This window comes from Bos grunniens, chromosome 7 (assembly GCF_055505025.1).
Source record: "Bos grunniens cultivar Pamir isolate PY7600 chromosome 7, Bosgru_T2T1.0, whole genome shotgun sequence".
NCBI lineage: Eukaryota > Metazoa > Chordata > Mammalia > Artiodactyla > Bovidae > Bos > Bos grunniens.
Window position 1 is genome coordinate 15545502 of NC_141171.1, and position 14649 is coordinate 15560150.

The following is a 14649-nucleotide window of genomic DNA, read 5'->3' on the forward strand; positions in this document are numbered from 1 at the left end:
GTTTAAAGTATCCCCAAAAATGTTCCTATACCTTTTCAAGATTTATCCTTGAAATCAGGAGAGCCTAGTAAAATTTAAGTGAAAGTGAAAGTCTCTCAGTCGTGTCTGACTCTTTGCAACCCCACGGACTATACAGTCCATGGAATTCTCCAGGCCAGAATACTAGAGTGGGTACCCTTTCCCTTCTCCAGGGAACCTTCCCGACCCAGGGATCAAACTGGAGTCTCCTACTTTGTCAGGCGGATTCTTTACCACTGAGCCACCAGGGAAGCCTGACCTTCATGGGAAAAGAATCTAGAAAAATGTGGATATATGTATATGTATATATCCACTGATTCACTTGGCCAATTCATTTTGCTGTACAGCAAAGTGATTCTGTACAGCAGAAAGGAACACAACACTGAACTAACTATATTGCAATTAAAAAAAAAAAAGCAAGAGGGGGACTTTAAAATAACAGAATGCATCAGTCCCAGGAAACTTGGTTGAACCGCTAGAATTTGCAGCTTGCAGACTACTAAATGATGAAAGGGTCCTAAGTATGATTCTCTGAAGGGAAACCGTGCCTGGAATGTGCTGAGTAGCCCTGTAGAGCGAGCATCTGCCTGTGTGTGGAGTAGCCTCGAAGGAGAGGCCCTGGAGTGTGGCGGGGTCCCGGCGCCAGCACCAGTCAGACCTCCTTCCTTTGGGGGCTCTGTTGTCACAGCTCTGGGGGACTCTGAGGAGCTGTAGCCCTTCCTCCCCACAGATACCCCTCAGCTCACCTTCCTGGGAGGGTAAGAGGGCAAGACTGTTTCTTGCTGTCTGCAGGGCCAGCAGACATGTAACCTCTGAGTCTGGTGGGTTGATTGGTGATTTTTCAGTATTCTTTTTGTATTTTCCATATTTCAGCACTGAGAATGCCTTACTCTGTCATCAGGAAAGGGGTTGTTACATTAAGGAGAATCTTTGTTAAGGACATATAACTGCACAGCAGATTGAAAATTGAACCCTTATTATAGAAAGCCCTTATAAATCAGCTCATAGGCCAAAGGAATCATGACTCAGCTCACATTAGGAATTTTTGGGCTGATTTTTGAATCTTGTGGAGGTTCTGGGTCATAATTCTGGGTATCAGATTTTAGTTTGCAGCCCTTGAGTATCACTTTAAATTAAAAAAAAAATTTTTTTTATTTGACTGCACTGGGTTTTAGTTGCGGCATGTGGGATCTAGTTCCCTGACCAGGGATTGAACCTAGGCCCTGTGCACTGGAAGCATGGAGTCTTAGCCACTGGACTACCAGGGAAGTCCTGAATATCACTTTGGAGGTATTTGAGATATCAGAGTGCCATTAGTTATGTAATTTGTCATTAGTTATGTAGTTCGTTATGTAACTATGCCCTTAGTTATGTAGGCTCTTTAAAGGAGCCTACTTTTAAAACTTGGATTCATTTATTTTAAAGGAAGCTTGGTCTCACTGCATTAAGTTGAAACCAGCATTCCTTGCCATGAATATTTGTTTTAGTTGAATTGATGAAGGTTCAGTCACATGCTGTTGTCGGCAAAGGTTTGAGCCTCAGTCACACTCCTCTTTTTTCTTAAATGGGAAGATGAGCAGGCATTCAGAGGGCATGAAGGCTGTGTCAGCTCTTCCCTGAGACGCGCCCTCTGTCATAACTAGAAAGCTGCCAGGGCACGCCAGGCAGTATCTGTCACCTGGTGCCCCACCTCCTGGGTCCCACCCCTTCCTCAAGGCACTTGGGTTTTTTGGGTGTCTGACTATCATCTGCTCGGAGAGGAATGGGGGAGAAAGGCCTGGGTGGCTGGGGGTGCCTGTCAGAGGCTCTGTCTGACCTGACCGTGTGTGATCGTCCTTGACCTGCTGTGACCCACCCCAGCCAGGGGCTGTGACCCGCACACTGACCAGGACTCTTTTCCCAGCAGGAGACTACTGTCCGCAGCTCCTGTGAAGATGTCCACACCGGACCCAGCCCTGGGCGGAACTCCTCGGCCAGGCCCTTCTCCCGGCCCGGGCCCCTCCCCCGGAGCCATGTTGGGCCCCAGCCCGGGCCCCTCCCCTGGCTCCGCCCACAGCATCATGGGACCCAGCCCAGGGCCTCCCTCGGCAGGACACCCCATCCCTACCCAGGGCCCTGGAGGGTACCCTCAGGACAACATGCACCAGATGCACAAGGTAGGGAACCCCGGGCCCTCAGCCCCACCAGCTGGGTCCACACGCGCAGTGGTGGGGGGTGCACAGTGTGTCCTGAGCCCCACTGCGAGCTGGCAGCCGTCCTAACCCTGGGTCTCTCATGACTGTTGTTTTATTAATGAATAAAAGTGTCCAAATCCTGAAAGATGGCCTACAGCCCGTGGTTTCCTGCTTGGCTTACCTGCGTGACTCACGGAGCACAGCAGCCAGTGCCCTGTGTCCCCACTTGATCCTGTACTTGGGTATCATTGTCCTGACCACTCACCTGGGCGCATCAAGGATGCTTTAGCCAGTGAGATGAGAAAAGCCTCTTTTCACACATATAATTTTCTCTTTTTTTGTATTCCTGGGAGGTGGTTGGAGGAAATACTTTCTTATGGATAAAAAGCATCTAAAGGAAAAGGTGCCTTTTTCAAGCATCTGGGATCACAGGTGGCCATCACAGTAGGAGACGCAAGGCCTGGGGATGAGGGGTCTCTGCCTACCCCTCTGGCTTCCCTGCCGGGCTGTCCATGTGTCCGTACCCCAGTTCACTTAATCCCCTCCTGCCAGCCCATCAGGTGCAGGTATGTATTGTGCACATTTTGCAGATGAGGAAGTAGGGTCTCAGCGGGATGGTCACTCAGCAGAGCCATCTCATCCCTTTGGCTTTCCCTGACCTCCGGCACAGTGAGGTGACCCCTCCCCCCTACCCATCACCCATATATTCCTGTCAACTTGGGTGCAGTATCTGTCTGGTCATTTCTTCTTAGAAAGCTGTTGAAGCTGTTGACGATTCTCTGACCGCTGCCCTTAATGCTGACTTAGGCCCGTTTCTCCTCCGTTTCCCCTCTCTGTTTTGTTTCTTCCTGGACACCTGACACGTCTCTCAGACACCTGCCATGTGTCTGGCTGGCCCAAGAGTTGAGGTCTGGTGGTCCCCGCCCCTTCCCCTGCCTGCAGAGAGCTCCTGCCCTGGGGGAGGGGAGCCTGTCTCTCAGCTCCCCAAGCCCAGGGGAGAAGGAGCAGAGGGCAGGCCCCACCCAGGGGTCTGCTCAGCATCCCAAGGGCCCTACGCTGCTTCTGGTTAGGAAGCTGGCCCTCTGCTCTTGGCCCGCGCCTTTTCCTCCTCCTCCTTTCACAGTACGCATTGAGCTGTGGCTGACTTTGCCTGGCCACCTCTTAGACCAGAGAGGTGGACATTGGCATCCGAGCCTGGGAGGGTCTCGGAAGACGTCCACTTTGCCAGCCATTCCATGGGGGGAGCGCTTAGTGCTGAACATCAGGAGGGAGGCTGTGTGTTTCTGTCCCACCAAGATCTGACCGTGTCTCCTAGGAGGGGCAGAACAATGTTATAAATGGCCCTCTCCCCGCTAGCAGGCAGGAGGCCGATCTGGGATCAGTGAGGACATTTGACTGTTGCTACTGTACCTCGTGGGCAGGAGTTACTGCCTGTCTCTGATTTACAGTCTCCCGGGCTAGAGGGTCCCTGTGGTCACAAGGTCTTCTTGTGACGGCTAGAACCGCTCCTGACCTGGAGCTCTGTGTGTGCTTCCCTTGTGAGATTTGGGCCATCAGAAACTGTCCCCCACCTTCCCCTGGGGTCCTCGTCCGGCTGTGCCCGTGCCCCTAGGTCACCAGTCTGCAGGTCCCCTAATTGGCGTTATTTCACGCACATGCTTTGACACCTAAGTAGGCATCAGGACCACGTCTTGGACCTAAGCTTGGCCATGGCGGCTCAATAAGTGCCTGGTGACTTGAATGCACGTTTTCAGTGACCTTGAACTTCTCTCGTGTGGTGCATTTCTGTGCTGTCTCTTCCCATGCCCCCTTGCTGATCCTGCCTTGTTGTCCACTCTCGCAGCCAATGGAGTCCATGCATGAGAAGGGCATGTCGGATGACCCCCGCTACACCCAGATGAAGGGGATGGGGATGCGGTCAGGGGGCCATGCAGGCATGGGGCCCCCACCAAGCCCCATGGACCAGCACTCCCAAGGTACGGTTTCCTTTCTCCTCTTTCCTCATGTTTCTCGCCCTCTGGAAGTCCCAAGCTCACTTTCTTAAAGGAGTCACCCATAGATGGATTCCGAGGACCCAGGACAGTTGAGCCTTGTGGTATACCCTGCCATGGAGGGCTGTTGAGCTTGGGCTTAGCTGGCGCCCTGTTCAGGCCGTCTTGTCCCAGAGCAGCCCCAGGAGAGTGGATACTGGTGGGATGAAACCATGTTCCACGCCAGCTGTTAGACAAGGGCTGGGCAGGACAGGGTCCTTAGGACAGTGGCTCTGGTGTCACCCTGGAGTGTATTAGGAATGTAGACTCTGGGAATTCCCTGGAGGTCCTGTGGTTAGGACTTCCACTGCTGGGGCCCTGGGTTCCATCCTTAGTTCTTGATCTGGAAAACTAAGATCCTGCAAGTCCTGTGACGCAGCTGGAAAAAAAGGAAAGAGAAAGCAGACGCCTGGTCCCTGCTTTAGACCTGCTGAGTCAGAGTCTCAGGAAGGGGGCAGGGCTGGGCTTTATCTTTGCTCAATGGGGGTGGCTTCCTGTCAATGGGGCTGGAAGCTCAGGGGCTCTGCAGGTAAGGGAAGTGAGGGGAGTGGATCTGCCCAAGGTGAGGGGCAGGGAGGCAGGCCCAGAGAAAGCCTGGATTTTTTTCACCTCTGCTTTAATCATTGGCAAGTTACTAAGTGGGCCGAACCAAGCGCTATGCAGGCTGCCAACCAGGCTGTGAGCGTGTGCCCTCTGGGCGTCTCTGTTTGAATCATGAGTACAAAGTCATTTGGCTGTCCTTGTCTCAGGGTAGTGGCCAGTGTAAGCTGGGCCCCATCTTTTCCTTAAAAATCACTGGAAATGTGCTGCCAAGTGACTGCCCAGACCCATGTCTCCCCACAGGTTACCCCTCACCCCTGGGCGGCTCTGAGCACGCCTCCAGCCCAGTTCCAGCCAGTGGCCCGTCCTCGGGCCCACAGATGTCATCTGGGCCTGGAGGGGCCCCGCTGGATGGTGCTGACCCGCAGGCTTTGGGGCAGCAGAACCGGGGCCCAACACCCTTCAACCAGAACCAGCTGCACCAGCTCAGAGCGCAGATCATGGCCTACAAGATGCTGGCCCGGGGGCAGCCCCTTCCCGACCACCTGCAGATGGCCGTGCAGGGCAAGCGGCCGATGCCTGGGATGCAGCCACAGATGCCAGCTCTACCTCCGCCCTCCGTGTCCGCGACAGGACCCGGGCCCAGCCCTGGACCAGCACCTCCAAATTACAGCAGGCCTCATGGTAGGGCCCACCGCCCCGGCCCTTGGGATGGGGAGGGATCTCAGGGCCAGCCGACAGGAATGTGGACATGTGCGTTGGCAGGTCTGGGCTCTGCCGTCCATTGGCTTCCCCGGCACCAGGGCTGCTGGTGATAAATGGTGTTTCTCTAGCTCCCTTGTCTGCTCTGGCGCCCACACCAAGGGGCTCCTTGTTAGATGTGTCCCCTGGAGCCAGGGCTGCCCGTGGTGGGGGCAGGGTGTGGGACCGGTGCAGGTATAAACACAGGACACGTTTTATCCTCTGGTCTGTTTCTCCTTGCATGTAGGTATGGGAGGGCCCAACATGCCCCCTCCAGGACCCTCAGGCGTGCCTCCTGGGATGCCCGGCCAGCCCCCCGGAGGGCCTCCCAAGCCCTGGCCTGAAGGTGAGTTCCCTCCGTCCTACTGACACGTCTGTGCCCTGACTCCCACGTTGAGTTCACACTGTGCAGACCCTGAGATGAACCCGGTCAGAGAGAGTGGGTCGGGGACACGTCTGCTGCTTCTGCCATCTTCTTTGGGTCTCACCTGGCCTCGCTTGGCTCCCAGAGCCTTGGGTTTGGTCCCATTCCTCTCTACCTACCCACCCTTGTCTTTTGGGTCACAGTGACCCTGGGGTCTCTGAGCCAGTAGCAGGAAGAGAGGGACAGTAAGGTATGAGTCCACTGTGGGACTCAAGTGAGAGGCTGCAGAGCAGACACCATCCTTCAGGATGTAGTGCCCTGGGCCCAGAGGTCACGGCCAACCCCTTTCCCTCCCGAAAATGCCCCCAGCGCTGTGGAGGCAGGCTGGAGGGCAGGGTGACTCAGGGTTTTGTCACCCTTGTGTTCGGTGTAAAATGTAGTTAGTACTTATTTGAGGGTTATATCTGTGAGGTCAAAGCTGTGGATAAAACAGACTCATTCCTGTCGTCTTGGGGCCTGAGGATCAGTGATGGGCATTGAAGAGCCAGTCCTGTAAATCAAATTCTGCTGCATCTGGGGTGGGTGAAAGGCAGGCTCACCCCATACCCACCCCGGGTCGGCACCTGGACCAGTAGGGGCTTTGGGGAAGGGATGTGCAGGCTGAGACCTCAAAGAAGAACAGGGAGCCAGACCTCTCAAAAGTGAGGAGCCATGGGGCAGTGAGGGGTGGGGGGCTGGGAAGCTGCCCAGCCCGTGTCAGCCTCGGGACGAGCTTGTCCCCGGGGCAGTCAGCACCCCACAGGCTCTTCACCTCCCAAGGCTGACCTGGGACTTAACGTGGTGGCCCACTTCTTGTCTCCCCCCAGGACCCATGGCGAATGCTGCTGCCCCCACGAGCACACCTCAGAAGCTGATACCCCCACAGCCGACAGGGCGCCCCTCGCCCGCACCCCCTGCTGTCCCACCCGCTGCCTCCCCTGTGATGCCGCCCCAGACACAGTCACCGGGGCAACCAGCCCAGCCTGCCCCCATGGTGCCGCTCCACCAGAAGCAGAGCCGCATCACCCCGATCCAGAAGCCGCGGGGCCTGGACCCCGTGGAGATCCTGCAGGAACGGGAATACAGGTGAGGTCCTGCCACCAGCCAGGGGTGTCCCCCCAACCCTGTCAGCTCTGACACGCGTTGATGGTGGTGCTCAGTTGTAAAGGCCAGTGGGGTATGCAACCAGAGGTCTCCCTCCTGCCTTGGTCCCCAGCCTTCTAGTTCCTGGTGTGTGTGCATCCTTGCAGAGAAACCCCATGTGTGTCAGAATAAATGTGTCCACACAGCTTAGTTTGGGTACAGGGGATTTATGTGCACGAGGAAATTTCATAGATTCTGCAATACTGCCCTCCATGGAGGTTGTACAGATAGATACGTGTTAGAATGAACATGCCTGGTTCTCCTCTCCTATCCAACTTTTGGCTCATCCACATTCAAAAAGTCTCCTGGCAAGCTTTGCTGTGGACGTTTCTGAAACGTCACTCACTGTCTGCCTTGCCCGGGCCTCCTGGGCACTGGGCACTGTGTGAGGGGCCTGGCACACAGTAGATCTGTATCACCCTGTCCGACAGTTCTGGAGGTGCCTGAGATTCACTCCCTGGACGCCTCACGCTCCCACTGTTTCTCCATTGTGTTTATAATCTCTTCAGGGCTGGCCTCCCTGAGTAATGGCAGCTCTGTCCAGGGAGGGGGCCTTGCCTCATTCACCGCAAATCCCCAGATACATCAGTGACTCAGCTTAATGACAGTCTTCAGAGTGTATCTCCAGCTGTGATGAGCCCTGGAGCTCCAGCGCCTGGGCCCGGGTGCCTCCCCTCCTGCTCCATCCGAATGGCTTAAAGATGGCCTGTCCATATGGCCCGTCTCCCTTCTGTCTCTATTCCCATGTACCTACCATCCAGCACCAAATGGGCCATGGGACCTTGATCCTTGCTCGCGGTGTCCCCTTGGTGAACTCTCAGCTTCTTTTCCCTAAGCGCAGTTCACCCTGCCAGCTGGCCCGCACTCCTCCCCAGCCTCCGTGCTCGCAGCCTTGCCTGTGCAGGCTGTTTTCCCTCAGGTAACTTACATTACACCTATTTCTTGGGTTAAAACTGGCTTCCCATTATCAATTTTGCAACCCTTTTGTCTTTAACCCCTGCCCAGTGCTCTGTCCTCACCTCCTTGACTCTCCTGGTTCCTCTTTCTGTTCAACAGGTTAGACTCATTCCTGCTCCAGGGCCTTTGCACGTCCTGTGCATGACTGCTTGTGGTTATTTAAACTTTATTGCCAAGGCCTCCGTGTGAGAGAGACTCTGTCTCCCACACCCCTCATCTCCAGCCCTTTCTTCAAAGTACTTCTTTGGAATAGCTGTAGATACTTAATTTTTTAATTTCTTTATGGCTTTTCTTCCTGATAAACTTATGAACTCTGTGAGAGCAACCAAGAGCCCTGGTTAGTCTTGTTTAGTGCTGAAGCCCCACACATCGAGTGTTCCTTGGCATACAGTAGGTGCTCAGTAATTAAGTGTGTGAAAATATGGGGATTATTCCATTTGAACTTTATGCTCTACCCCGCCCTTTTTCTTTTTTTGGCTGTGCCGTGCAGCATGTGAAATCTTAGATCCCCAACCAGGAATCGAATCTGTGCCTTCTGCAGTGGAAGCACGGAGCCTTAACAACTGCACCTCCAGGGAAGTCCCCTGTTTGAACCTGAGACCAAGTCTGTAGGGTTGCTCTGAGGGGTCTCCCCACTTCATAGCTGAGTAGATTTCCAGGGCCGGGATGGAGGCCCCGGCCCGCCTGACTCCAGAGATTTGCTCCCACTGCTGAAATGCCAGAAGCCGGCTGTGCGCTTTGAGCTTTCCTGTGTGCTGCGGCTCCTGGGGCCTCTGTGACTGCCGTCCTGTGCGCAGTCTGTTGTGTGCATCCTTGCTCTGCCCTCTCCTGTCTCAGAACTAGTGTTGGACTCCACTGATGAGGATTCTTTTCCCTGTAAACTGGTGAGATCTCACGTCATGGGTCATTTTTTCCATCTTCGCACCCTAGGCTGCAGGCTCGCATTGCACACCGAATTCAGGAACTTGAAAACCTTCCCGGGTCCCTGGCCGGGGATTTGCGAACCAAAGCTACCATCGAGCTCAAGGCCCTCAGACTGCTGAACTTCCAGAGGCAGGTGGGCGCAGATGTGGGCTGTGGGGTTAGGAAGAGACCCTTCCTGCCAATACTGATGCTCAGATTCAGAGAGATGCTTACTGGGCAGTTTTTTTTTTAATCTCTCTTTCGCTCTGTCTCTTTCTGCGTTGGGTCTTAGTGTGGCATGCAAGATCATCGTTGCATCACTTGGGATCTTCATTTGTTAAGCACAAGCTCAGTAGTTGTGGCATATGGGCTCCAGAGTGTGCCGACTCAGTAGCTGTGGCTCGTGAGGTCTCTAGGTGTGATTTGAGAGCTTGATAGTTGTGGCTACAGGCTTAGTTGTCGCAAAGCATATAGAATCTTAGTTTCCTGACCAGGGGTCAGGCTTGTGTATCTTGCATTGCAAGGCAGATACCCAACCAGCAGACCATCAGGGAAGTCCCTGGGACAGTTATGAAGTATACCCTGACCCTTAAGCCACAGTGCTCCCCATCACAGTCACCCACTGTCCCCGCTTCCTCTCCTCGTCCTGCCATTGGAATGAGCAAGTGTGGGCCTTCCTTAAGGTGGCCGTGGCCAGCTTGCAGCAGGAGGCTTGGATGGGTCTATTTCTGAGGGTCCTTTGCTTTTGAATGAGCAGTAAGAACTTTGGTGTGTGGTTGCGGGAGGGCAAAGCTGGAGACCTGAAGATGTGAGAGGCGCTCTCTGGGGGTCCAGGGGCAGCCGTGTCCTGCACTGTGGGTGCCTGCTATCACTGCCCCCCCAGGTCCTCTCCATGCGTGTGTTTGTGCTCTCGGGTCCTCCTGGGTGTGGCAGCCCGCTGCCTGGTTTGCATTGTGGAGGCACGTGGGCATCACCGAGTTATACCAGTTGCCAATTTCTCCCCTTCCTTCCTGAAGCTGCGGCAGGAGGTGGTGGTGTGCATGAGGAGGGACACAGCCCTGGAGACGGCCCTCAACGCCAAGGCCTATAAGCGCAGCAAGCGGCAGTCCCTGCGCGAGGCCCGCATCACCGAGAAGCTGGAGAAGCAGCAGAAGATCGAGCAGGAGCGCAAGCGCCGGCAGAAGCACCAGGTGCATCCCTGGGGTGCAGGTCGTCAGCCCCGCACTTTGGGGTCCCAGTTTTTGTCTGCACACACAGTCTGCGTGTGTCTCTGTTCATCATAACAGTATTCTAGGCGCCGAGAGTACTTCAGTGAACAAAACTAGTAAAGACAGTCGGGGAGATGGACTGTAATCAAACGCACATATGACGTTTGGGGAGTTAGTAGGGTGTCAGGAGACAGGACATGGGGATAGACAGAGATGGAGGAGCCATTCACACAGGATGGTCGTTCAGAGAGGGCCTCCTCGAGAAGGTGGGGTCTGAGCAGAGACCCGAGGGAGGAGCCACACGGATGTGTGATGACAGAGGGTAGATGCAAAGGCCCTGGGGTTGGACGGCACGCTGGTGTTGCATGTGGTCAGAGTGGGGGGAGCGTGCGTGAGGGAGGGAGGGAGGTGAGGACAGGGAGGCGATGGGACAGGCGTGTGGGGCCCTGTGGCAGAGGGAACCACTCAGGCTTGTGCTGGGAGTGAGGTGGGCGCCACGGAAGGCCTGAGCAGAGGCAGTATCTGACTGAGGTGGTTACAGGGTCTGTCAGGGAGACCAGATTCTCTGTTCAAGCAGGGTTTGGGATTATTTTGTCTGTTTACATTTATATTTATGTTTTTTGTTTTACTTAATATAAAAATATTTGTATTTTCTAAAGTTTTTCTCCAAACAGTGTCTGTTATTGGCATAGTTTAAAATAACAAAAAGTCAACATTTAGCGATTAACCACTGTTAACTTCTTGGTATATATCATTGCAGTCTTTTTTTTTTTCCCTCTATATAAACACAGTAGTCATAAGTTAAATAGCTGTCTTTAAAAAATATATAGACATGTTGACCTGTTGAAAGTATTACTGAAGTCTACATTGCCTTCTGTCTCCGAGTGCTCAACATTCAGTGGTTTATGAAACCATTTCCCTGTCTTGGGACACACAGCGTATTCTCCACTTCCCACTGTTAAAAGTGACGCTGGGCTAGGCATTCTTGGACTTGAATTTTGGCGCCCATCTCTGCCATTTTTCTTAAATCCCTCGCAGCGATGGTTTGGATGGGGGAGGGGATGGGGGCGGATTTTGCAGTGGTCAGTGGGCCCTGCCAGGTTGTCCCAGCCAGGGCAATTGCCCTGGCTGCTGAGGCGGGGTTGGAGGGGGGCCCTTCCCACCACATAGTCCCCACAGAGAATGGTGGACCTTGTCAGCAGGCGGTGTCGCAGGACCAGTTTGATCACACCCCCTTGGTTTTCACCAAGCCTGCTTTGGAGTTTTGTCTTCCTCGGGGCAACATCCCGTAGTCAGTCGGCTCTTCTCTTTGCGCTCTGCAGGAATACCTCAACAGCATTCTTCAGCATGCCAAGGATTTCAAGGAATATCACAGGTCGGTCACAGGCAAAATCCAGAAGCTCACAAAGGCGGTGGCCACGTACCACGCCAACACTGAGCGGGAACAGAAGAAGGAGAACGAAAGAATCGAGAAGGAGAGAATGCGGAGGCTCATGGTACAGTCAGCCGTGGTGACCTGGGTCCCTTCAGGAGGGTGATGGGTGTTGGGAGCCTGGGGATCAACCACCCAGGATTACGCTGGGGCATTTTGCTGCTTAGTGTTAGAGGTGGGACAGAGGAAGAAAGGATTTGGGAGTCCGAAACACCTGGCCCCAGGTCTTTGCCTGGTCACCCTGATTGTCAGTGACCTCTTGACCTCAACCAGTTAGCCAGCTGCTCTGTGGTCTCTGAAAGCTGGAGGTGGCACTGCCCCCTAGTGGGACAGCCACCTAGTGTGTGCCCAACCTCCCCACCCCTTTGCATGTAACCACGTATTATTCACGGAGGGTTCTCTGATTGGGCCAATATCGACAGCCCTGCTGCGTGGACAGGGACCACAGTAGTAAGGAGGACGTGGTCCCTTCCCGCATGGGGTCATGCTGGCCCTAGAGAGACAGGTGCCCACAGAGACAGACAAGATGGTTTTGGGGGGTGAGAAGTGCACAGAGGAGAACAAAGCAGAACCAGGGAGTGGGGATTAACTGTGTGTTCCAGGTAGGGTGGGCCTGACCCACGACTGCAGAGCTCTGGGGCGGGGGGTGTGCCTCCCAGCACAGAGGGGAGCCAAGAGCATAGACTCGAGGCAGGAGGAAGCTATGTGTGGGGCTCAATCAGTACCCCCTAGAACAGCGTGGTTCAAGGCAGTGAGGTTGGAGTCCCACCTCCAACCTCCTGGCATTCACGGGGGGCCTGGCAGGCCATGGAGGGCTTCGGCTTTAATTCTGACCCTGAATGGGAGGCTGTGAGCTAGAGGAGGGCAGTGTGGTCTGATGTCTTCTCAGAAAGCCAGGTGGGAGAGTAGTGGTTCGGAAAAGGTGGAGAGAATAGTTGGAATTTGGGTGTCTTGTGAACAGAGGGGGTGGGGCTTTTTTCTCCCCAGTCTTAGTCTGGCCACGTTTCATGGCATGTGGGATCGTAGTTCCCCAACCAAGGATGGAACTCATACTCCCACAGTGGAAGAGTGGAGTCTTAACCGCTGGACCGCCAGTGAAGTCCCAGGATGGGCCTTTTAAATGGCTCCTGCAGGGCCATGTCTGTCCAGCTGGACCCTGTGGGGCCTGGTAGGGGTGGGAATTGGGGACGTTCTGCAGGGGAGTTCATAGATCACATCAGTGAAGGGCGTGTATAGAGCACAGTGTAGGCCATGAGCTCAGTGCTTCCTAAATGTGGGTCTGGCCACTGGTTAGCAACACCCCACAGGCTTCTGAGTCTGTTGGCTGCCCTGGGTGCTGGTGGACAGGTGAGTCACAAGCTTCCGCCATAACCACCCGCTTTTGCAGGCCGAGGACGAGGAGGGCTACCGAAAACTCATCGACCAGAAGAAGGACAAGCGCCTGGCCTACCTCCTGCAGCAGACAGATGAATACGTAGCTAACCTCACGGAGCTGGTGCGGCAGCACAAGGCCGCCCAGGTCGCCAAGGAGAAGAAAAAGAAGAAGAAGAAGAAGGTGCGCCCCTTGGTGGGGCTGGAGTGGCTGTGTGTGGGCATGCACCTTGGCCTTCTCTGTCAGGGGCTGACTGTCTCTCTCTTCCCTTCCAGAAGGCAGAAAATGCTGAAGGACAGACGCCTGCGATCGGACCTGATGGCGAGGTGAGCAACCAGGGCTTTCTTCTTGTGGACATGCCAGCCCATCCCCGGAAGTTAGGTCAATTTCACCCTTAAAGTTTTTTTCGTTCTGAAATTATGAAATGTATGGTGCTGGTAAGAGTCCCCCTCGGTCCCCTGCCAACCCCCACCCTTCTTGCCCCCACTCTCCAGAGAGCACATCGTTCACACGTGGGTGTGTTTCCTTCTGGGGCTTTTTCTGTTCACGGGCTGTTATTTCTTTCTTAGTTCTTTCTTTAAAATTTTAGACTCCCCAGAGAGGTGTAAGAACAGTACAGAGAACCTTTGTGTGTTCATCACCCACATCCCCACTGTTGATACTCATTTTTTATAAGCCATTTGAGAGTCAGATGTCAACATGGTGGCACTCTGCTGCTCTGTATGTTTCATGTGTACATCCTAAAAGCAAGGCTGTTCTTTTCCATAAGTGTACAACAGTCAAAACCAGGAAATGAACATTGACGCAGTGCTGTCATCTGATCCACAGCCCTTGTACGGACTCACAGTTGACCCTCCGGTGTCCTTCACAGCAGCAGGAAGCCCTGGAGTGACGCAGGGTCCTTCTCCATGCATCACATGGGGAGTGTGTGGCGTAGATTGCTTCCCTCAGTGCTGACCTTGATCCCTTGGTGTCAGCCTAGGCGTCTCCAACTGCAGTGATTGGAAGTACGCTCTGGGGAGGTACTCAGACTCTGGAGATACTGTAGCGCCTGAAACCTCCACCCACTGTTCCAGCGTCCACTGTGTTTGCCTGCATCAGTTTTTGCCATAACGGTTGCAAGTTGGTGATTTCTCCAGGCAGTATTCCTTCTGTGTTTATTAGTTGGCTTTCTGCAAGAAGGGAAAGTCTTCCTTTTTTCTTTTCAAATTGGAGTGTTGCTTAACAATGTTGTGTTAGTTCCTGCTGTATCCCATTTAGGTCAGCTCAGAGCATTTAGTAGAGTTCCCTGTGTTATATAGCAGGTTCTTATTATCTGTTTTATACGTGTGTGCTGTGCTAAGTCACTTCAGTCATGTCTGACTCTTTGTGACCATGTGGACTGTAGCCCACCAAACTCTTCTGTTCATGGGGTTCTCCAGGCAAGAATACTGGAGTGGTTGCCATTTCCTTCTCCTGACCCTGGGATCAAACCCACGTCTCTTAAATTTCCTGCATTGGTGGGCAGATTCTTCACCACCTAGGAAGTCCATTTTATACATAGTAGTGTATATGTGTCAGTCTCAATCTCCTAATCCATCCCAAACCCTCTCTTCCCTCGTTGGTAGCTATACATTTGTTGTCTACACCTGTGTCTCTATTTCTACTTTGCAGATAAATTCACTAGTACTATTTTTCTAGATTCCACATATATGCATTAGTATGCGGGATTTTCCTTTCTGACTTACT

The 14649-nt window shown here is 53.8% G+C and overlaps 1 protein-coding gene across 13 annotated transcripts in view; it reads left to right on the forward strand.

Moving 5' to 3' along the window:
* Positions 1 to 14649, forward strand: part of SMARCA4 (SWI/SNF related BAF chromatin remodeling complex subunit ATPase 4) — a 90190-nt gene that overhangs the window by 14086 nt on the left and 61455 nt on the right. For 8 of the 13 annotated variants that reach the window (XM_086409366.1, XM_086409367.1, XM_086409363.1 and 5 more), the window contains exons 2-11: positions 1925 to 2174; positions 4036 to 4168; positions 5066 to 5446; positions 5751 to 5849; positions 6734 to 6992; positions 8937 to 9063; positions 9926 to 10099; positions 11440 to 11613; positions 12937 to 13104; positions 13197 to 13247. In XM_086409366.1, coding sequence (XP_086265492.1) covers positions 1953 to 2174; positions 4036 to 4168; positions 5066 to 5446; positions 5751 to 5849; positions 6734 to 6992; positions 8937 to 9063; positions 9926 to 10099; positions 11440 to 11613; positions 12937 to 13104; positions 13197 to 13247 — 1788 coding nt within the window. In that variant the 5' untranslated portion in view covers positions 1925 to 1952. Of the gene's footprint in view, positions 1 to 1921; positions 2175 to 4035; positions 4169 to 5065; positions 5447 to 5750; positions 5850 to 6733; positions 6993 to 8936; positions 9064 to 9925; positions 10100 to 11439; positions 11614 to 12936; positions 13105 to 13196; positions 13248 to 14649 lie in introns of all 13 variants that reach the window. The other 5 variants (XM_086409368.1, XM_086409364.1, XM_086409374.1 and 2 more) reach the window with 1 other exon arrangement.